At 39.1% G+C, this 23,673-nt stretch overlaps 2 protein-coding genes and 2 long non-coding RNA genes across 6 annotated transcripts in view; 2 read left to right on the top strand and 2 right to left on the bottom strand.

Annotated features, from left to right (window-relative positions):
- The window catches only part of LOC120572807 (sialoadhesin-like), a gene marked incomplete in the record, with an annotated part of 288,199 nt that overhangs the window by 7,080 nt on the left and 257,446 nt on the right, over window positions 1-23,673 (top strand).
- LOC120572975 lies at window positions 7,861-19,399 on the top strand. 3 transcript variants are annotated; one of them, XR_005641547.1, is made up of 4 exons: window positions 7,861-7,982; window positions 14,832-15,097; window positions 17,712-17,785; window positions 18,657-19,399. It is a non-coding gene; the product is annotated as an uncharacterized LOC120572975 (long non-coding RNA). The 3 variants fall into 3 exon arrangements; XR_005641548.1 differs by lacking the exon at window positions 7,861-7,982 and adding an exon at window positions 10,572-10,751; XR_005641546.1 differs by lacking the exon at window positions 7,861-7,982 and adding an exon at window positions 12,756-12,942.
- On the bottom strand, window positions 16,228-20,721 carry LOC120572959. Its single transcript, XR_005641523.1, has 2 exons — window positions 20,200-20,721; window positions 16,228-19,943 (listed from the first exon to the last, which is right to left on the bottom strand). It is a non-coding gene; the product is annotated as an uncharacterized LOC120572959 (long non-coding RNA).
- LOC120572916 (CD276 antigen-like) lies at window positions 21,902-23,116 on the bottom strand. The gene is made up of 2 exons (XM_039822436.1): window positions 22,516-23,116; window positions 21,902-22,259 (listed from the first exon to the last, which is right to left on the bottom strand). Exons 1-2 carry the CDS (start codon window positions 22,904-22,906, stop codon window positions 22,084-22,086), a joined length of 567 nt encoding a protein of 188 aa, XP_039678370.1. The 5' UTR covers window positions 22,907-23,116; the 3' UTR covers window positions 21,902-22,083.

The following is a 23,673-nucleotide window of genomic DNA, read 5'->3' as shown; positions in this document are numbered from 1 at the left end:
CAATTTGTCCCTGACATTATACAGCCTGTTTATAAACTGACCAATATCTCTGGAGATACAACTATAGGCTTTATTTCTTATTATCCATCCTATGTTTATCATTGAGTATTATCAAATTTTTTATAAGCTAATAATGTGATGCTTCCATGAAAATGAACACGTTTCACATCAAACTGTTGATAACCTTGACGTTCTGAATGTTATTAGTTTGTTTAAATTATCTTTCAATAAAGATCGTCTATGGCTGATGTTTTTACGGTGTGGGATATAGATACACACGCTTTGCTGACCAAATGACTTATGTTCCTATAATACACTGCCTAATCATTACAGCAAGCTGCCTAGACTTAACGAGCTAAAAGTATGCTGCACGAGAACAGAACCAAGGCTGCACACAGGTGGCCTGCATCGTGCAAAGGAGGACATGTTCCTCTGTGGAATGCAGTAAGCAAGGACGGAGGACACCAAGACCTGGCTCAGTCACAATCCATCAAAAGCAACAGCCCACTTTGTAGAGACAGATGTTCGTGTGTGATATGTAACTGCCCTTGTTAAACTTCAATAAAAGACAGGCAAAAGAGGAAGAGAGTCAGAGCTCACTGGTGAGAGACAGACTGCGGAGTCTGCCTACGGAGTGATGCTCTCCTCCTATAGGAGCCTATTGTGTGAACTTTAACTTGTGTTTGTGAAGTTATTACTATCTATTGCAGTGAAGAAGTCCTCACCTGGGAGTGCACCTTGGAAGCACGACAATTGGGGGCTCGTCCGGGATGAGAGGAAAAGAGAATTCTTCAAATTGATTGACAAAGGTTCGGTCCAAGGGTGAAAAGTCGCGTTGAACATCTGGCGCCATAAATAAGGTAAGCAGACCATTATTCTGCATTGACTATTCTAAATCAAGGGTGTTCAACGTCTTAGTAACCCACAGACCGCTAAAATTAATTAATTAAATACATAGTGACAACTTCCATTTCTATAAAGGTACAGGAAATATGGTCTGTGAAGTTATTGCTATCTATTTCAGAGAAGAAGTCCTCACCTGGGAGTGCACCTTGCGCGCCAACAACCCGGACAATAGGACAGAGAAGCTGGCGTACAATCAAACCAAAGTTGCAAAAATCTGGGTTGGGTTTATCCCAACTTGGGTTGAAGGCCACAACATAACCCATCAAATATGGACCCGTTATGTTGGAACAACCTTAGGTTGACCCAGTATGTTTCTCATGATTGTGGGTTTTCTGTTGTAGTTTCTTTTCCTGTTTTATTTTGTAGTCTCTCTGCTCTCCCATGTGTTGTCTTGTTTTACTTCCTGTCTTCTGCTGTCCCACCTGTGTGATTACCTGTCCCCGCCCCTATGTGTTGCACCTGTGTCTCATTGTCTCCCCCGTCTTGTGTATTTAAGTTCAGTCTTTCCTTTACTCCTGGGCGAGATCGTCTGTTTTCCGTGTGTGCATCCTTCGAGCGTTTTTTCCCTGTTTCCTGTGTTCTGAGTTTCTGATTCCCGTGGATTTTTGACTACTGCCTGTTTTTCGGGTTTCCCTTTGCCTGTCGTTTTCTGGACACTGTTGCCTGTAAGTTTTATTAGTGCTTTCATAAAACCATTGAACTTTACTCACCTGAGTCGTGCAATTGTGGGGCCATCTCCTGGTGTGCTTGTCAATGTTGGGGTGTACCATCAACCCAAGTTGGGTTAAATTCAATGCAGATTTTTTTGATGTGTAAACCAGGGAATTTTTTTATGAACACACTTTATTTAGCTACAATATAAAACAAACAAATACAGACGTTAATAATTGACAAGGCAACTTATCATCTCAATACATTTTTATAAACATTGACAGCTCAACATACACAGCTTTGAACATTCATGTAATTTAATTTTACTTTTGTATGTATAGTCAAATAAAAGTACCTTAAAGCATGGTTTAGATTTTTGGAGGACTTATGAATATATTTACCTAATAATAACACAAGGTTAATATTTAAAAAATTTTGTAGTTCCTCTTTGTAATCAAAACCAGTGACGACACTCTTACAGTCGTCTTTAACATGGATCTTCGTTTTGCATAGTATAAATTCTTCCAAGTTTGACCAAAGCCTTGTGGAATAATAGCAGCAATCAAACAAAAGATGTAGCAATGTTTCAGTGTCATTATTGCAAAAAGCTACATTTAGCATCAATCTCTGTGAATTTTGATAAGTGAAAGTTGGCTGGAGACAGTGGCCCTCATAAGTTTATGAACCCATGCTAAAGTAGACAAAAAGAGGAAAAAAAAAATCATCTTTGGGAAATTGATCTTAATGCCTTAATTAAAAACATTTCCACCAACCTTTAAGGACACCAATTTTCTTTCTGAATGAATAATGTATCGTAAATAAATGTTCTTCCTTAAAATACAGGGGGCATAAGTATAGACACCCCTGTTAAATTCCCATAGAGGCAGGCAGATTTTCATTTTTAAAGGCCAGTTATTTCACGGATCCAGGATACTATGCATGGTTTTATTTCAGTTAGCCTAATAGCGGGTTTGATTTGCATTGAGAGATGATTTTATGCCAATCTCTAGGTATGGTGCAGGGTATGTGATGATGTGGTGGGGCTATTTTAATTCCAAAGGCCAAGGGAACTTTATCAGGATGCATAGTATCCTGGATCCATGAAATAACTGGCCTTTAAAAAACAAAGGCACAGCCAGCGCATAGTGTTTTTACGGCAGATCATGTGTAGTTAGCTCAACTCACCAATTATATGGGCAAATTCCTTGTACAGTATCTCACAAAAGTGAGTACACCCCTCACATTTTACTAAATATTTCATTATATATTTTAATTACATTTATATAGCGCTTTATGATAGACACTCAAAGCTTGTGGGGACTACTCTCTACTCTCTAGCACCACCAATGTAGCGCACCCACCTGGGTGATGCTTGCGACAGCCTTACAACGCCAGACACTCACCACACATCAGCTTGCTAGAGAGGGAACGTGTTTTTAGTGGTGGGGAAACCGGAGTATGGCGAGTGGATTGTGTCATCCAAAGGATAACCGGAGAAGGATAAGGCGCAGGCTACCCTCCCGTCGTCGCCAAACCGTGTGGAATTTTGAATTGATTTAATTGGGATTGCAGGACGAGAGACCAGCGGCGACCGCGGCGAGTTGTGGCGAGTGCATGTACAAACATTTGCCGACGGCGACGTGGCGACGGCGTATGTTTAGAATTCCCATCAAATTTAGGCCTACTAAAGACGTCTAAACTAAGTACGTCGCCTTACAAACGTGTGAAGCACACGCCCTCACTATCTAAAGACGTCTGAACTATGTAGCTACGTGGTCAGTGTGACTTTTCCCCTAACAGTGATAACTAACTAGAGTACAGTATATTGTCATTGTTTAGACTCACATTTTGTTAGTGTTCTTTTGCTTACTTTCTGGTTCTTATGTGTTACTCATAATGTGTGGCTAATAATATCATCATGCTTATAAAAAAAGTATTAAACTGCTGAATGAACACTCGGAATGTCTCCATGGCAACAAGAGACATGCTGCCAGCATTAGCTACCTTAGCTAAGCCGTCTGAACAACAATCATTAAATAAAATAGCAATTTGTTATATTTAACCAAATCAACCACAATCATCAACTGTCTTACGCCTTAGGACCTTAACGAAGGTATAGTCACAAGATATATGATCAATATCATAAAAATAACAGCTTATATAGCTGGGGAGCTTGCTAGCCTTAATAGTTGTGCCCACTTGTTACCCAAAATGAACATCAATTCACTCAAAAAATACAAACAAATCAACTATTAAGGTTATTCTACTAATGTTAAAACAAATATGAAGGTTCTTGAGTGACATTTATCCATTACAGAATAAATAAGTCAGTGATTTGGCTGGTCATAGCTCTGCTAGGGTTATTGCCAACTAGATAAAGAACAAAGCAGCCCACACAGTGAGATCGTGGTGCCTTTGACTCAAATCAAAATTATTTTTTTTTAAATTGGGGGTATCTGCAAAGATACTTAAGAAATAAAGAACTTACAGTATATTTCGGATTTTTATCAGAAACTGCTTTATTGGCCAAGTAAGTGTAAACACAAGGGAATCTGAGTCTGGCTAGGTGTTGCTTTCAACACAGAAACAGACATAACGTTACGGCTAAAAAACAAAGATAAACAAGGTAACGTTAAACATGAACGTTTGACTACTATGTAGTATGTATAAGTTGTATATAATAAAGTGTATGTGCATACACATGCGTACATGTAAACAGATCTATCGAGCTTAATAAATAGTAAGGCAATTAGTGCTAATGATCCAGTAGATGGCGCCAATGTTCAATCAATGTTTGAGTTACAATACATTCTTCCAACAGTGCATAAGCTGATGAGGTACTACAATTAAATTTTTCGTAATTATTTTTATACTGTCAGTACTTTTAGAGCAACTTATATAATGGCTAAAGGGCCGGGAACATGTATTGAATTAATTGAAATACATTTAAACCTAACGGCTAACTGCATATTGATTAACTTGAATTCAATCAATACATTTGGGGACGTCTTGAAACTTACTTGAAATAAGCCTGTTTGTGATTCTGAGGATGTTTGGCTACAACTGTTTTATAGTGTATGTTGTGACCAGGGCTTAATTTGAGCCGGACCTCTGACATTGGAACCGAAATCTTTTTTATTGAATCCGGCACCTCCTGTGTCACCATGAAAAATGAAACGCCTAAATGAAAAAAATAAACTACTGTTTGTGTAGTGTTCAATGTTGTTATCTGTCTTGTTAGTCTTTATTCCCCATTGAAGTTCCACAAAAATCTTGCCAAAATGCATTTTCGGCGCGTTTTGAGGTGAATTTTCAGGGTAAGACGGAGGGGAGAGGGACGGAGGGAGGGAGACAGAGGGGGGAGGGACGGAGGGAGGGAGACAGAGGGGAGAGGGACGGAGGGGGGGAGACAGAGGGGGGAGAGGGACGGAGGGAGGGGAGGCACTTCAATAGGGCGGCGCTGCACTTCAGGTGACCCAAGTGCTAGTGCTGGTTGAGATTGCTGTTATAACCTCATTTCACTCAGGGGTGGGGGGATGTCAAGACAACAAAGTTTGCTTAACTTGTTCAAATACGCTGGCCAGTCGGCAGGGCCGTACTGGGACATCAGTAATATAAAGAACATCAGTTATAAATATGACTATGAATAAAACATTTTCTAATTCAATCTGTGCTTCAGTCAAGTTATTATCTAGTATGTGGAACTATTGGCATTTTATCCTATATGTAAATATCTGATTGATTGATATGCCTAATATGATTGCCTACCCAGCCCTGCACACTTCCCCTCTACCTGTCTGTTTCCTGCTCTTCCTCTCTCCTCCTCCTCCTCTCTCCTGCTGCTCCTCCTCGTCCTTTCTCCTACTGCTCCTCCTCCTCCTCTCTCCTGCTATCTACCTCACATCACCAAATCCAAACCTGACTGAAAGTAAACTCTTCGCCTTAAGTTTGAGCCAATCGGATGTCAGGAAAAACGAGGATCAGTCCAAGTTAGGAGGGGCCGCTCGTATCCCCTCAAGACTGAAAGTATTGGTTTGGCCCGGTCTGAAACACACACAGACACAGCGCTCCGCTGCAGCTGAACGGCCGGCTAGGCCGGTCGCGAATGACAAAAAAAAAAAAATAACGTATTGACCACCGGCCGGTTCGGCCTGAAATGGACCGGCCGTTTGGGATTGTTCCCGGTTTTCCCGATGGCCAATCCGCCCCTGCCAGTTGGATCCCAAACAAGCAAAAACCGTTTCTGCCAATCAAGAATGTGCAGACCACGGTGGGTTTTTGGTTAATTTAATAGTCCGATGGATAATTGCTGCTTGTGAAAACCATTGTTGCAGTGTATTTTTTATTTTATTTATTTTTTATTTTACATTTCGCACCGATGCAGTGCATGTTCTAAAATAAAAAAATAAACATTGCCCTGATGTACACACAGTGTTGTTTAGGGTTTTTTTAGTCAGAGAAGCTACGTAGGCAGTGTCATTTCTTTTGTTCCGTTACCTCCAATCCCCGTTTTGAGTCACCGGATCCACCCACCTCCGGACCTTCCACTTAACAAATTAAACACTAGTTGTGACATTTACAGGAGGGCAGTGCAAAAATATTTTCCTGAGCTTGTTTCACTGGAATGTTATAATAAAGTCCTTTTGGCAGGTAAAGAGCAGCTACAGACTGGCCAGATGTCCCTGCTCCAGAGGAATCCCTTCCTCTCCCTCGTTGTGGTCGTTTGTTTCTTCGTGAGAAGAGAAGGTGAGAGAAGTTTACGAGGCAGATAATGAAACCCCCAAAAATAAAATGCATTGTCACTCACACATTAGTCTTCTTTAAGGTTAAAATAACAGTTCTAGTTCTGGGGTCAGAGACCAGGTTGCAGTCAATACATTTTGTTTTATTATTTCGTCTTGAATTTGGAGAGATTTCAGTCCCTTGGCTACCTCAGTTAACCAAGGGACACAATATTCTGTCTCATTTTGAATATTTTACTTCCATGTGAAGTGAGAGCAATAAGTGAACAGTGTGAGCCTTGCTGGCTAACAGCTCTTTTGTGTTGATGAATCAACTGTGTTCATTGTTTTTTTTGTAGATCCAAGCACTAAGTTCTCTCAATGTACACATTGTGTATGAGAAACTACATTTTAAATGTTACTTCTGGTAAAATGGGGCATCCAACATGGCCCCTAACCCCACTTCCGCCTCCTGTCTTGACCCACCGCCAGCCAAAATGGGCAGTGTGGCAAAAGCGGAAGGCTAGAAGCTGGTGGGAAAATGTAGTCACCGTGTCATTCTGCAAACCCTGGATTACATTCAATTACAGCTTTTATCAATGTTCAACACTGGGGTTTCCACTAATGAGTTACACGGTGCACCCAACAAAGAGAGAAAGTTGCCCGGCTGTAATGAATGGGGCTGGGTACCGAATTCAATATTTTTTAAGCACCGACCAAAACTGCCTCGAAAGTATCGAGTATTAAAAAAAAATGCCTCTTCATTCAATTCCCAATTTCAATACCTAAGGAGTAAATCTCATCAGCGTCAGTGAGCCAATCAGCACGCAGCGTGCTTCTACCAAGATGTAATAATGTCTGATTGGCTGTCAAACGTTATACAGAGACGGGCTCACGTAGTAGGAGCTGGTACATAAATGAAAACATTTGTGCCGTTCCCGTATGTTGTAATAGCTTTTTGTTTTTAAAAATTGGTACCAAAAAAAAGTATCGTTTAAGAGCAGGTAGCGAAGTCAGACTCGCTCAGCTCACTCAGACTTTTTTTCCACTGGGCATTTTTGTCAATGTCAAACATGGTGTGCTCGCGGCGGCCTCTAGCTCACCCAGTAGGAGCGTACTAGAAAAAAAGGCCCCAAAAAATAATCTTAAAAAAACACATGGTGTGCTCACACAAAGATAACGACGCACCATGGTGACTATACACCGCACCAGAGAAAAAGCATAGCTTTCCCTGAATCAGATGATGTATAACACTTAAAACTGACTGAAAGAAAAGCTCAGAATTGCTAAAAATATGAAAAATATGTCCGCGCCACACAAGGCAGCTTCATAGATAAGGTATGGTTAATGCTACTGAAAGGCACAATGATGTGTTGACTTGCTTAATGTGAAATAACTACTGTTGAACTGAGATGTTTGGGCAGGACATATCACGCTGAGGGTGAGATCCAAAAAGTCACCCAAGATAAGAAAAGCAGTTTGATGGAATAGGAGACACAGAAGAGTTACAGTATTTAACATTATGTGATGGCTTCACCGATTACTTTACCTATTGATTGGATTGGCTTACAGCACATTTTACGCTTCCAGATCACCCCAAGAATGATGATGACGATGATGCCGACGATGATGCCGACGATGCCACCCGGAGGAAAAGTGGAGTCGTTGCCACCACCTGAAAGAATGGAGGAGAGATGTTGAAGGGTAACTACCGTTGTTTGTTTTTTTTCAACCTGGATTTTTATTTTCCTATGTTTTTTGTGTCTAAGTGACTGATGGGAACAACAATCTTTGACATTGGTACAATGTACCCTGATAGGGAAATTGTCAGCCTTGTATTTACGTCCACAAAAGTGCTTGTTTCCGCTTGACCCGGCACAGATTAATATGCTAAGTGTCTGACAACATTATGATGTCCCACCTGGGACTTGTATAACGGAGCAGGTTAACAGTCTTTGTCTTTACCTGGAGAGTTGGTACCGCGTGCTGGTTACTATCTGATAGATTGAGTGGAGTGGAGTTGTTTCCTTCATGTGGACGGACTGTAGAAAAAGAAAAAGTATTGAGACAGCATACAAATTAGTTCTAAGAAAACCAGTGCAGGCATTTTCTTACATAGCTAAAAAGACTGCCATGTTGCACTTTGACTATTAAAAAAAAAAAACTGTTTCCACTACTGTTTTAACTTTAAAACAGATTGTGTACATTTTAGTTAGAAAAGAAAAAAAAAACATCATGATTAAAATGCTTGCAGTAACCTTACTGGTGAGGGATATAAAACAGTGTTTTGTCTCATCTCCAATTCTAACAGAGCAGCGGTATCTCCCAGTATGAGTCATCTTGGTTTTCAAACGCAGTGAACAATTTCCTGTTCCCAGTTGACTGTCGAAAAGAGATGTTCTGTCTTTGTAGTCCTTCCCTGATGATCAAACTCAGGTTTTCCGTTACGGAGCAAATGGACATCAACGGTATCATTAAGCACCCACTTCACTTTGTTGCCGACATCCATTTTGGGCACAGTCCAACACGGTAGAATTACTGTCTTGTCAGCTTCTGCATCAGCCGATGTATCTGGGCACCGTAATTCTGCTGAAGAAACGCACAAAATAAATGTTGGCAACATTGAGCCTTTGTATTGTTTTAAAGGGATACTCCAACCGATTTAGCATTAAGCTCTGTGATCAGTAGAAGCACGGTCATATTTTCGAATGACCGTGTTCTCCCTCATGTCCCCACTGATACGAGATAGCTGTATTGTGGGTCTTGAAAAAAACTTAGATGACGCAAAAACATCATTTTATATCATCTGAGGCTTTTTGTTTATTTATTTGTTGTGTTTTTTTGTTTTGTTTACACTTTTTTTAATTTTTTTTTTTGGGGCTGTAGTCCATTGCCTCTGGCAAAAGCCTCCGATGACGCAAAATGACGATTTTTGTGTCATCAGAGGTTGGTTTTTTCCAGACACACAATACAGCTATCTCGTATCAGTGGGGACATGAGGGAGGGAAGCACGGTCTGATACAAAGCTTAATGTTATCGGTAGTGATATCGTCGAAGCCGCAAACCAGTGTCTTTACTTTTGAGCTCACTAGATGGTGCTCTCTGTTCAACAAAGGGTTTGAAAACCCACTGACTTGCCATTCATTTAACCTTTGTCTTTGAACAGAGACGCCATCTAGTGAGCTCAGAAAGTGAAGACACTGGTTCGCAGCTTCATTTGACCATCAATACTAATCGGTGAAGTATCCCTTTAAGTAAAAAATACACACAACGTCAACCTGATTTTTAAATGCGTTTTAAATTCCATTGCAGAGGGGTTTGTGTTTTTAGACTAGCTATTTTGATAAACAGTGTCTGAAATGGGCTTGCTGAGTACCGTACACTTCTGATTGGTCTTAACAGAATTATGAATCGGCTGATATTTATACCAAAATAAGCTATTTATCATGATGTACTGTGAAGAAACAAGCAACTCTATGTAAAACCAGACATTCAGCTCCTCTATATAGCCCAACTGGAATGATCCTTTGTTTTATAACCACATTTTCAGTTGCTATTCAAGGTCAGGGCTAATTAAAGTCACTTCCATACTGTGCCAAAATGTATTTTTTCAATACAGGGAAGTTAATGATTTGAGAGCTATTTTTACTTTTCAAAAAGCAAAAAATAGATTAAAATGACATGTATTCCTATTGTTGGGGTAAAATTATCAAGCAGCCCCTACTATGAAGATAAATACATCCAAGACACATGCAATGATCATGTCATGATGACACTGCTAAAATCAGGCGCCTTTTGTGGTCCAAATGTAGGTGTTAGTATTACATAAGCCATTAATGTGATTCATGATGTGGGCAACCTTTCATACCGTACCCATGGCACCGGTCGCGCATGCAGTGGTGCATACGTGCGCTGCAACTGTAAATGCACGGCGCAACACGTTTGCAATGCATTTATGACATAGGCTATTCCCTCAGATGCAAATATGTAGGCCTATCGCTAACAGATTTAATATTGACTATTAAAGGACTCTCAAATAAGTTGATTAGCAGTGTTGGAATGTAACTAAGTACATTTACTCCAGTAGGCTACTGTACTTAAGTAGAAATGTTGAGGTACTACTACTGAAAACTACTTTTCAGAGAGAAATATTGTACTTTTTACTCCACAACATTCATCTGTTACAGCTTTAGTTACTATAGTTACTTCACACGTTAAGATTCCTGCACACAAAACACATAGTTTATAAGATCTGATGTTTTATTCTAAAGTAAACTAGCCAACAATATAACGGCCTACAAGTCCAGCTGAGATGTTTATTAAATCCTTTGACAGTTTTGATGGTGTTTTTGGCCAGGGGATGCAGATCCTTGCGGGGAGAGGTGCCTTCATTGGCACGACGCCAGGAAAGACGGCGGCGTGTTGTACAGTCCGCCAGAGCCGTAGATCGGCACTTTCTCCGCAGAATTACAGGTAGGCTACTTAAAAGGGTCAGGCGGTCATACACCAGCAGCGGTGACACATTTCGAGTGACAAGTAGTAGGAACGGGGAAAATCAACCACAGTCTCAGCAAAGGTAAGCGGCACGGCGCCATCATCCCCAGTTCACCGATGCAACGTGACAAGCAGGAAGAGGGGAACTTTTACTAAAGTGATCCAAAAGCGTCCACGTATCTCAAGATAAGTTTCCCCCACTGCAGCTTACCTGTGTTTGAGACCTCCACAGACCATAGAGCGACCAGCAGAAATAGCTTACAGTACTCGATCATCATCATCATCATCCCCATGCCGGGCGCTACCCGGGCCGTTGCGCGCTGAACAAATGACCCACCGAGAGCTGTCCCATCTGAAACTGTGACTGAGGGGCGCTGCAAACGGCGTATACATTAAAACATTACATCCAGAAGCTGTATGATTATTCTCGGTTTGTTATAAATTCCTAAGGAGAAAGAGTAAACCGCTGGAGACCATATCAACCACCTCAGGCATAGTAACATATGTTAATCTGAAAGTAAATAAAATATATCAAGGTACATTTTCTCTGAAATGTTTCTAAACAGGTATTTGTTTTTTGTGACTGCATGCACGAGTTACATGTGTAATAACCCACCCTAAAACCTTACACTGGACCTACATTTAAATCTTAAAATAATCATATTCTACTGTAAAGAAAAGAAAGTAAATATGTAATGGACCAGCACATTGGGTAAATTGTCAGAATGTGTGACCCCACTGTAACTGCTTAATAAAGGAGTTAAACTTCAACATGTTTGGGGTATTTATGTCATCCCTTCACACTAATCTGGACACGTTTTTTTATTTATATTTTCAAACAAAACTAAAAAATACATATACGCATACAGTATACCCATATATACATATACACACATGCATACATACACATGCACATACGTATACACAAAAATACACATATACATACATATACACACACATACACACACACATATGTATATACATATACTGTACATACATACATACATACATGTACATAGGCCTACATACATACATACCTACCTATACATATAAAATAAAAAGTGTGTAGCAACACACAAAGGAATAATCATCAGCCAGAGGTCACCATATATTATTGTAGGACATTTTAAAGGTTCTGGTGCAAAATGAACCTGGGGGTTAATAACACATGGGTACAGAGTTGACTGTTCTCTGGGACATGTTTTCATGCTAATCGAATGTGTTTGTAGCTTGAAAGAAGCTAGCGCGGATCACTGATTAGCTTACAATGCTAGTATTTGGGGCACAGGGAAAGTAAAAATAAATTGCTATTTTGTACCACTAAAAAGGCTCAAAATATCACCACATTTCAACGCTAGCATAATGAAGGTCCCTACATGTTAACCGAAGCATTGAGAACTTTGTAAACGTACAGTTTATTGAAGGAAGAGCTGCAGGAGCTCCGTGAAAGGGCTACGAGAGAGAGAGAGCTATAACCAGTCATAAATTAACCAGCGGTGGAATGTAACTACGTCCATTTACTCCAGTACTGTACTTCAGTCCAACTGTTGAGGTACTCATGCCACTTTCTACTTCTGCTCTGCTACATTTCAGAGAGAAATATTGTTACTTTTTACTCCACTACATTCATCTGTTACAGCTTTAGTTACTAGTTACTTTACACTTTAAGATTCCTGCACACAAAACACATGTAGTTTATAAAATCTGATGTTTTATTCTAAAGTAAACTAGCCGACAATATAACAGCCTACAAGTCTAGCTGAGATGATTAGACCATTAAACACACAACTGGTTGGATCCTTTACACTTTCTACAATGGGAGGATTTTTATTGACTTTTAATACTTTACCTACATTTTCCTGATGATACTTACACACTTTTACTGAAGTAAAATGTTTAATGCAGGACTTTGACTTGTAACAGAGTATTGTTACAGTGTGGTATTAGTACTTGTCCAGGTGGGACGGAGCTTCATGACCTTTCCTACATGTGAAACAAAGAAAGAGCTCATCTGCATTTGTTTTTTTTGTGATTCAACCTGTGATTGTTGGTCGTCACATTTTCCATTGAGGTTAGGATGTGGATAAACTGTTAAAACTGAACTGCAACTGAACAGAACAAAGACGACGTTGAAACAGGATGGAGCTCACCTCACTCTGCCTGATAGTTTGTAAGAAATCTAATTTCTTTCTGTCATTTCAATAGATATACTTTTCTTTCTTTTTCTGGTTTTCCTTTGTTCAGTCAACCGTTGTTTCTTGTTGTTCCTGAGTTAGATTAGATTAGACTGAGCTTTATTTGCAATTACTGAGACCACAAAATGGAGTTTAGCATCCAAGCAGAAGTGAAAGAAAACCGTAAAGTTCAGAGTATAACAGAAAGGGAAAGCTCTGAATGAGCTAAGATATAAGCAGTATGAACTAAAACATATTTAGTGCAGGTTTAAGAACAATGAAAGGCAGGAGATAGGAAGCAACAGCAGTAATGTTTTAAGGTCATTATGTGTGGATAACTAAGTTATCTAAGGGATATTTGATTTCACAGCCAGTGAAAATATAAAGACACTTCTGGAGTATGATCTGGCAATGTGAGACTAGCAATGTGTTGATTTAAAAACCAAGTTTATTGTCTTTTTTTCTTCAAAAAACTGCAATCAATCCTTTTCTTGAAAGTATGAAGAAAAATTAGCATCTATCATCTAATTGACCCTAACCAAGGGCGCAACTTTGGGTCCAACATTGGGGGACATTAAGACATTGAGGACACTTCATTTTCTGCATTCTGTTGAATGTTTCAGCAACAATTTGTGCCTTTTCTCCTTCAATTTAAGGTACAAATGTCCCTATTTATGCAGGGTTTCCACGGGGTCTTAAAAAGTCTAAAATTTCAAAAACAATATTTTAGGCCTTAAAAATTTAAAACATAAAACAAAATTACCAGTATTTAAAATTCGCTGAAGTATTGTGTTCTAGGTCTGAAATAATTTTAAATAGGTCTTAATTTCCCTTATATATATATATATCAAATATAATTTGCTGTATATGTATGGATTATTATTACTTTGTGTCGCTTTTATTCAATTTGAATACACGTATTTACTTTGCATGTACTTTTGTGACTGCATTTTGCTGTACTTTAATGTCATGATGTACAGTTCTCAGCATAAGTGAATACACCCACGCTTAAGTTGACTAAAAAGAGGAATAAAAAAAATCAGTGGTTTTATTTCCGTTAGCCTAATAGCTGGTTTGATTTGCACTGAGAGATGATCTTATGGAAAGTACCCCATGCCAATCTATAATGAAGGTCCTCTTCATCACTAATATTTTGCAGCATTAGTACACTGTAGCTCATTATGTTACGGGTAAATAAAATGAGGCACAAAAGTTTTGAATGGTTATGGGAAAATATTAAGAATCTGTTTTGTAAAGGTTGCAGCTGATGTTGATTGGAGGCCAGACCTATCAAGAGAAACACAGAGTGTTCCGGCTAAAAGAGTCCCCAGCATTTCAAGCCTCGTTTGAGTACTTTACTTGACTGTACTTGCTAAACTAACGGTGTTTGATTGTATTAGATAACATAATGCAAATGAATTGAGATAACAGTAGAGAAGTAAATAATGTATTTGATGTGGTTGTTGTATTTTGTATAATTGTTTAAATTGAGAACATTTCAGATTTATCTTGTACTATGGTAGGGTCGAGATAAGGTCAGGCTATGAAAGGCTGCCAGTTTCCATCTAGCGCTGCTGCTGCTGTCTGAACCACGTGCTGCCTGTGGTGCTCAGTTTGTTGGTTGCGATCATGGCATCCATGTTTGTGTTAATTGTTGGGGAAATAAATACCTGTTGATCTGCACCGTACCTCTGTCTAAAGTCTCCTGATGTAATTATCCAGCCGCTATGCGCTATGGGTTGCATTGGCCGCCCTCCCCTCCCTCCCCTCCCTACAAATTACACCTATGACCCTAACTGTTGATTAATCTCATCGTTAAAAATGTCCAACAAGACCAAACATACAGAAACATTATCATGTCTGTTATTTCCCTGTTTTGAACCAGCTGCAGCCACACTGACCAACCATCCTGATGAATCGCAGTTCTTCCGGTATGAGGACATCTCTCTGGCTGTTCGGCGCCAGCGAACATCAACGGCTGGACAGTGAGAAGAAACCCTTCCTCAAAGACGTCTCAGGCGTGCGAGGGTGACTTTGGAGCCCTGGATGAGTCCTCCTGCACCCTGAGGAACGTGTACCCTGAGGACACCGGCGTGTACTGGTGTGAGTTAGAGCGGGGGGAGTGCAGCAACACCGTCAGCATAGTGAACCGTATGTATTGGCTTGTGTTTTGTCTCACACTTGTTTGTTTTTTTTCTGCTAGTTTGACAAAGGAACCATAAATCAGTGATGTATTTTGAAGCAGATACTGCTTTGTGCTTTCTGTACACTTCTACACACATGTGCTTGAGATTGTGCATAAAAACCGTTGACTTTAAAAACGATGCAATAACATGTTTAGCCATTACCAATCACCCTCTCTATTGAAGGCTTTAACCTAAAACTATCTTGAGCTCTAAAAAGAACTAGAACTGCAAGCAGTTATGAACGGGGTCCAAGCCTCCCGGCGCCAGTCCCCCCTGGTGCGAGTCGCCCCTGACGACGCTAAGAGCCCACGGAAGCGGAGCCTGCGAAAGGAGAACCCAAAGCACGAGGGCGGCGAGGCAAAAGTCAGGAAATTTGACCAAGTGCGAGGTCCAAAGTCTGTAGTGAAATGCAATTGCAAATGTCCTCTTCATTGCATAAAAGGCCAGAACACTTCTACCTCAATTATAGCGCCCCCTAAAGGGTGATCATCACCAAATCTGGTGGAGAGCCACAGAGTGGTATGTCGAACAATAATCTCAAGTTTTGTGATGATAGCATTTACTGCAGCAGAGATATTTCCATTGCAAATTATTCCCATTTAAATGCATTGACTTATTTGCCAAAAGGCCTCTACGTTCATTATAGCGCCCCCTAGCGGCCGATTTTCACCAAATTTGGTAGGGGTGCTCGGAGTGGGATGTCGAACAAAAATACCAAGTTTTGATCTGATACCTATTAATTTGGCCGAGATAGGCTAACGTTCGGTGCGGGGATCTGGACCAATCCTGAAAACGGCAACCCCCCCACCATGTACGGTTTAGGCTGTAGCATCTGTTTTATCGGCGGAAGAATAATAATAAGAAACCTTAGAAAAGCAATAGGGTTCCACAGCCCTGCTGTGCGAACAGCATAGCTTCGCTACCGCCGATTCTTCCAGACTCGGGCTTGGACCCCTAAAAAACAGTCTCCTCTTCAAATTTACAATCATCGCTGTCACTTTATTAGGCCAAATGGGAAACTTCATCTGCAGTCAGGAGTGCAAGATAAAAAAAACACATACAAATGTACAAATTACAAGACATCAATACAATCACAAAAGGACAAAAATGTTACCTGTATTTAATATTTACTGTACATCACAATTTTACACCACAGGAGCAATATCTACAAAAAAATTCAACTTCACACGTCCTTCGGCTTTACGCTGTTTCATTCCTCAGACAGTACAAATACAAAATAATGTTCATTCGGACAATATAAATACATTTCAGTAAAAAAATACATTCAAAAAATAGGTCCGTTCACATTTCTAGTTCCTAAACAGGCACCTTTGGTCAGTATCTGGACTCGTACTGTTCATGTGCATAATTATGAGACTTTAAAAGCCAGAGCAAATTATTTCATAGAAATGCTGCTTGTGCAGGTAGCAGCCATTCCTGGTTTTTGTGCCAATCAACAAATAAAATGGGCAAGCAACGTGGCCGTGTTACTTCCTGGTGTGCTACGTAACACGGCCTGGCCCTCAGAAAGCTGAGTTTGTTCTAAACATTTGGATAAGAAACACATTAGTACACTCTAAAAAGTCCTTCAGTGGAACTGTCCATATGACTTTATTTTAAAATGTACATGACCCTGCTGCTGTCCACGTTTTTTTGCAGAGCTTGCGGAGGACATTACTTCTCAAAACATATATATGTAACAATTTTTATCTGTGAAAGATTATACTCAAAATTAAATGTCTACTTTTCTCTATCTCATGCTAAAATAGCACTTGGTTTCCTCTATCATATGTTTGTCTAACATTAACATTACCAATTGTGAGGATGCCACGAGGCTCTTCCAAATGTGCACTAACGTTAAGATCAAACATTAGCTAACGTTAACCTTACAGTCTATGTTAGTCAAATGTGGTTTCTACTTTGTGTTTTTTTTTTTTTTATTAACATCAAATGGTATCCCCTTTTTAGTAGAACATTTCAATAAATCGACCATTCCTCTTGTGGCCGCAATGTCTGAATGTCTGGACTTAAGATGGCGGAGTAACGGTCAGTTTTAATCTAGTCTCAAACAACTCGCCTCAAGCTAAGCAGCCATAAAGAGAAAATTAAAGGATGTTAATTACTAGCTTTGAACAAACTGTTGCAAGTCATGTTGCTGCATGTGCTTCTTGACACGTATTATCCAGATAGCCTGCATGGTAACGTTAGTGGGAGTAACCTGTGGCATAGAACAGAACTTTAACTGAAAGAATGTCCATTTAGAGAAAAAACGCAGGCAATGCATGTTTTTCTGTTTCGTAAAGATAGTTTTTTTGGCTTTCAGCATCAGCAAACAGATTGTATGTTGTGCAAAGTTTTGTCATAGCATTTATGAAATCATATAAGCTTGTTCTTGTAACATTACAAGAACACGTTATAACAGAACTAGAACATTTTTCTTTAAGTCATAACAGGTTTGGTAAATAAAAAATTCTAACAGAGTGGATACGTAACTCTGGTTTACTGTGCAAACTCAAATGTACATTTCTTGTATAATATTTCCATATGGTTATATTCACCTTTGATTTTTGTTTCTCAAGGAGACCATCAAATCTACTCCAGAGAGCACAGCAGCTACCCCCACAAAGCTCTGTCTCATTCAGATACATATTAGGTAAGCAATCAGAGTAACATACATCTTTTAAAGGTTTTTGCAATACATGTTTTTGTGTCAAACTGTTATTATGAGAAATTATGTAATCCAAAAGTGGTTAAAATAAGTTTTAAGTTTTAGGAACACATGCATTAAACAAGTTTGTTGTTTTGTTTTCTTTCTCCATTTGGATGGACATGGCAAGTGTTTTATAAAAAGTTACAACTGGTTTACAGCTCGTAACAAATTTGAAGGTTAAAAAAAAGCTACACTACCAGTCCATTCCCAAATAAATTATCCTATGTCCTAAATACATACACTGTCTTAAACAGACAGTTTTGGAAGTCAGTTTGCATTAAAGCTTAATTTACTTCTTATAGGTTACTTGATACCTGAACATTTTGATTACATTTATCTTTCAGTTTTGGTGACCTACACTTCAAGTACTTAAATTATAACACAAAATAAAAAAACGGGGGATTCCTAAAACCTTTTAATGGTAGTGTATAAAAACAATATTCAGACAGCAGTGATGATGAGGTTTGGAGTGGCATTGCTATTTTTTTCATTATTCACTTATTAACTCTAGGACCCTCTTCCATCATTACTGCTGGAAAAAAGGGCATACTGGCTTTTCAATCAGTAGCCTATAAATGTTTGTAATTTTAAATAAAGTGTTGCTAACTGATGAACATGTATGTATGTAACCTCATATGTGCATCAGGTGATCCTTGCACGCACATTTAACAATCTGTAAGTCTATGCAAAATAAAAGTCAAAGCAAAAATGATTGGCTATCGTTATGGTATATGACCATAACATTTTAATATTGATTTAAATGACAATAAATAACCGTTTCTTAATTTTGGTATTCTGATTGTCTGTCATACAGGGAACTGCAGAGAGCAGTGTGCACGAGGACCTGAAAATGCACTGAGGATCTATGGTTGCCATGAACCAGATGCAGTGGAGCGAGAGAGAGAGAGAGACCCAGTGCTTAAATCTCTGCAATCTGGCCAGAGCATGCTGTTTGTGTACTTGATGCACTGCGCCCAAAACAAACTTCCAAGTTCATAAGCCTCAAAAACATGCTTCTTGCAGTGAAACATGATTGTTGGCCTTGGACTGAAGACTGTTTAGTTTTTTCTCTTCAAGGATGTTAAATTTTTCTGGGCCTGATGAGCGTATTCTTGAGTTGTACATGAAGGCCTTTCAAGCACTTTGTGGGACTCTGCACTGGGTCCAAAACTAACTTGAACCGTGATCATTTCTTTTCATGAACATTTTTCTGTTATTTCGAAATTATTTAACCGATGTACTCACTGAAAGACACTGAAGACATTGTACCAAGCTGCAGTTGGAAAGCTGAGGTCACATGTTCTAGTATGTAAACTAGTAAGTTTTAAAGGAATGCATGTGCCAATTTAAATCCATGATGTCAAATGATGCATTCACTGTTAAGCCGTGATGTTTAAAATGGTCAAATGTGTCCCTTCAAGATTACGAGTTGTACACAGGAAGGTTGCTGTACTGTGGAGGTACTCAACTACACATTCATATCACATAATTTATTTCCATTTAGTTTTGCCATGACTGGATTTAATAGCTGTTTAATAAATGCTGGAATTAAATACCTCTTTTCTTTGGTAAATGTATGTCAATGCTAACTAATTATTTGAAGTAAATTGTACTTTAAAAAACAGAAAAAAATAATTTGACAACATAAAAAAATAAGTACATGATTTGATTTAAATAAACTTTTTATTTTAAATGTAACTTAATTTAATTAGGTGTTTGTGGTTAACATGCTCTCTATATTAACAATGGTTGAACTTAATTTTATTTATTTATTTTGTAGACTTTACTTAATAATTTAGCATATTCCAAAATGTTTATTACTGAGTTTTACCAACTTAGAAAAACAAGATGTTCGCTAAACTTACAAAAAGTGGTTGGACAATGTTGTCTTAATTTTCTTAAGTTATATCTAAGTAGTTTTTAGAGTGTATCAGGTTATATGCTAATGCAATTAAAAGGTGAATTTAAGAAGATATGTAAAACTTGCGGCGATGACGATGATGATGATGATGATGACGACGATGACGGCTGTGGCTGTGTCTCTGCCGGTGACGTCCCCGTCCGGACAAAGTGTTGGTAGGGTCAGTCCTGGTACCACCATCTGAAAGAAAGAAGAAGAGATATTAAAGTTAGTGATACTGCAAACTCCCAACATTACACTCACATTTCTCTACCAAAAGACAAGTTTTGCTACTTATGTATGGATCTAGCTTTGGCTTTGACTATGTGTCTGTGGAAAAAAACTAATTTTAATGTTGTATAAATTGTGTTTAAGAGCTAACATGTTACAATTGTATAGCCTAATGGTTTCTCTTATGTCATTTAAATATGTATTAGGTTAGATGCAGCATACTTACCAACAATGAGGGTAACGTTGTATATTCTGACTTCAAATAAGCCGTATTCATTTTTAAAACGAACATGGCAGGTGTAATTTCCAGCATCCACTTCAGTTACGTTGGTCAGTTTTAGGGAGATGTTTCCTTTGTCCATTTCATCTTGGAAGAGAGATGTTCTGTTTCTGAAGTTCTCGTCCTGATCATCCAGACTGTCAGCCTTACTTCGATATAAGTGAACTTGTTGCCCATAACGTTTCCACTCCACCATCTGAGTGGTCACGTGGAATGGGGGCTCCAGGTGGCATGGCAGAATGGCGTCCTGTCCGGGTCCGACTTTCACTGGTTGATGGGAGCCAGCAACGCTGTGGACAGCGAGAAAAAAGAGCCCAGCCTGAAGCATCAAGTCCATCGTGATTGTTGTGTGTCTATATTAATACTGAATTAAATAATTATCATAAAACACAATACGTAATTTTGTAACTGTGCAATGTAAAAAGTGTTTGCCCAAGTGTTTGCTTATATAGGCAAACGCTTTTTACATTGCACCACGTCATTTGACATCGCACACATTTCATTTTACATTGCACACGTTTTCTTTTAAATTGACATTGCACATATTTCATTTTACATTGCTGTTGACGAAGGTGCGTCGCTTTACGGTAATCGCATTGTGTCACTTCCGGTGTTCCCGTGTTACAGACGCTAGTCTGCTGCTCCAGCAAAAACTTCCTCAAATCTGCTTTATTGTCTTAATCAGCGGCTATTTGCCTGGATTGCATTTGAATTACACTTGTTCTACACTAGCACTTATACTTCGCTTCTCTTACAGCGACTGCCTCGCTGATCTCACAATTGTTAAAACGCTGCTAGCTACTTTAGCTTAGCCATTAGCAATGGCTAATTCCTCTCCCTCTCCTGCTCTCTCTTGCTCTGTGTGTCAAATGTTTAGCTATTCCTCTGCCTCCTTTAGTGATAAAAGGTACATGTAATAAATGCAGAGCTGGATTAACCATTAGGGCAACTGGTCACTTGCCCAGGGGCACAGGACATCTAAGGGGCCCTGGGGATTTTTGCAACCCGTTCAATCCAAATATTATGTTAAATCACGTCAGAAACAGTGTCTGTAGCTTAGCTTCCTGGCGGAGGACGAGCGCTATTAGATCCGTGGTAAAGTTGGTTCTATATTGGAAGGTCAAGCTGCATAATAAGATTTTTCGAATGTGTCGAATATCCAACGTTCAATATAAAACCAACTTTACCACGGTATGTCACAGCGAGTCTGCTGTGTGGTGGCACTGTAACCTCCGCAAAGACTGGAGCGACTGAGCTGCACCCTGACCCGAGCCTCTGAAAGTGAGGTCAGTTTCCCCAGGTGAAGTTTAAACACGTTTAATTTAAAGTAAAATTTGTAATGAATGTAACGTATGCTAAAGCATCAAACAGCGCGTCTATTACGTTAGCGAAAAAGTCAAATCGCTTTCAGCCCTTTGATTAGTTTTGATATTAGTAAAGACAAGAACAGCATAATTGAATTTTCTTTGGTAAATGTATGTCAATGCTAACTAATTATTTCAAGTAAATTGTACTTTAAAAAACAGAAAAAAATAATTTGACAACATAAAAAAAAAATAAGTACATGATTTGATTTAAATAAACATTTTATTTTAAATGTAACTTAATTTAATTAGGTGTTTGTGGTTAAAATGCTCTCTATTTTCACAATGGTTGAACTTAATTTTATTTATTTATTTTGTAGATTTTACTTAATAATTTAGCATATACCAAAATGTTTATTACTGAGTTTTACCAACTTAGAAAAACAAGATGTTCGCTAAACTAACAAAAAGTGGTTGGACAATGTTGTCTTAATTTTTTTCTAAGTTGTTTTTACAGTGTATCAGGTTATATGCTAATGCACTTAAAAGGTGAAATTAAGTAAAATGTAAATCTTGCGGCAATGATGATGATGATGATGATGATGATGATGATGATGACGACGATGACGGCTGTGGCTGTGTCTCTGCCGGTGACGTCCCCGCCGGACAAAGTGTTGGTAGGGTCAGTCCTGGTACCACCATCTGAAAGAAAGAAGAAGAGATATTAAAGTTAGTGATACTGCAAACTCCCAACATTATACTCACATTTCTCTACCAAAAGACAAGTTTTGCTACTTATGTATGGATCTAGCTTTGGCTTTGACTATGTGTCTGTGGAAAAAAACTAATTTTAATGTTGTATAAATTGTGTTTAAGAGTTAACATGTTACAATTGTATAGCCTAATGGTTTCTCTTATGTCATTTAAATATGTATTAGGTTAGATGCAGCATACTTACCAACAATGAGGGTAACGTTGTATATTCTGACTTCAAATAAGCCGTATTCATTTTTAAAACGAACATGGCAGGTGTAATTTCCAGCATCCACTTCAGTTACGTTGGTCAGTTTTAGGGAGATGTTTCCTTTGTCCATTTCATCTTGGAAGAGAGATGTTCTGTTTCTGAAGTTCTCGTCCTGATCATCCAGACTGTCAGCCTTACTTCGGAATAAGTGAACTTGTTGTCCATCACGTTTCCACTCCACCATCTGAGTGGTCACGTGGAATGGGGGCTCCAGGTGGCATGGCAGAATGGCGTCCTGTCCGGGTCCGACTTTCACTGGTTGATGGGAGCCAGCAACGCTGTGGACAGCGAGAAAAAAGAGCCCAGCCTGAAGCATCAAGTCCATCGTGATTGTTGTGTGTCTATATTAATACTGAATTAAATAATTATCATAAAACACAATACGTAATTTTGTAACTGTGCAATGTAAAAAGTGTTTGCCCAAGTGTTTGCTTATATAGGCAAACGCTTTTTACATTGCACACGTTTTCATTTGACATCGCACACATTTCATTTTACATTGCACACGTTTTCAATTGACATTGCACATATTTCATTTTACATTGCTGTTGACGAGTGCTGACGTTTACGGTAATCGCATTGTGTCACTTCCGGTGTTCCCGTGTTACAGACGCTAGTCTGCTGCTCCAGCAAAAACTTCCTCAAATCTGCTTTATTGTCTTAATCAGCGGCTATTTGCCTGGATTGCATTTGAATTACACTTGTTCTACGCAAGCACTTATACTTCGCTTCTCTTACAGCGACTGCCTCGCTGATCTCACAATTGTTAAAACGCTGCTAGCTACTTTAGCTTAGCCATTAGCAATGGCTAATTCCTCTCCCTCGCTGCTCTCTTGCTCTGTGTCAAATGTTTAGCTATTCCTCTGCCTCCTTTAGTGATAAAGATACATGTAATAAATGCAGAGCTGGATTAACCATTAGGGCAACTGATCACTTGCCCAGGGCACAGGACATCTAAGGGGCCCTGGGGATTTTGCGCAACCCGTTCAATCCAAATATGTTAAATCACGTCAGAAACAGTGTCTGTAGCTTAGCTTCCTGCGCCGAAGCGAGAGCGAGTTGACAGGACCGTGGTAAAGTTGGTTCTATATT

Source organism: Perca fluviatilis, chromosome 14 (assembly GCF_010015445.1).
Source record: "Perca fluviatilis chromosome 14, GENO_Pfluv_1.0, whole genome shotgun sequence".
Taxonomy (NCBI): Eukaryota; Metazoa; Chordata; class Actinopteri; order Perciformes; family Percidae; genus Perca; species Perca fluviatilis.
This window is presented reverse-complemented; position numbering and strand designations above follow the sequence as displayed.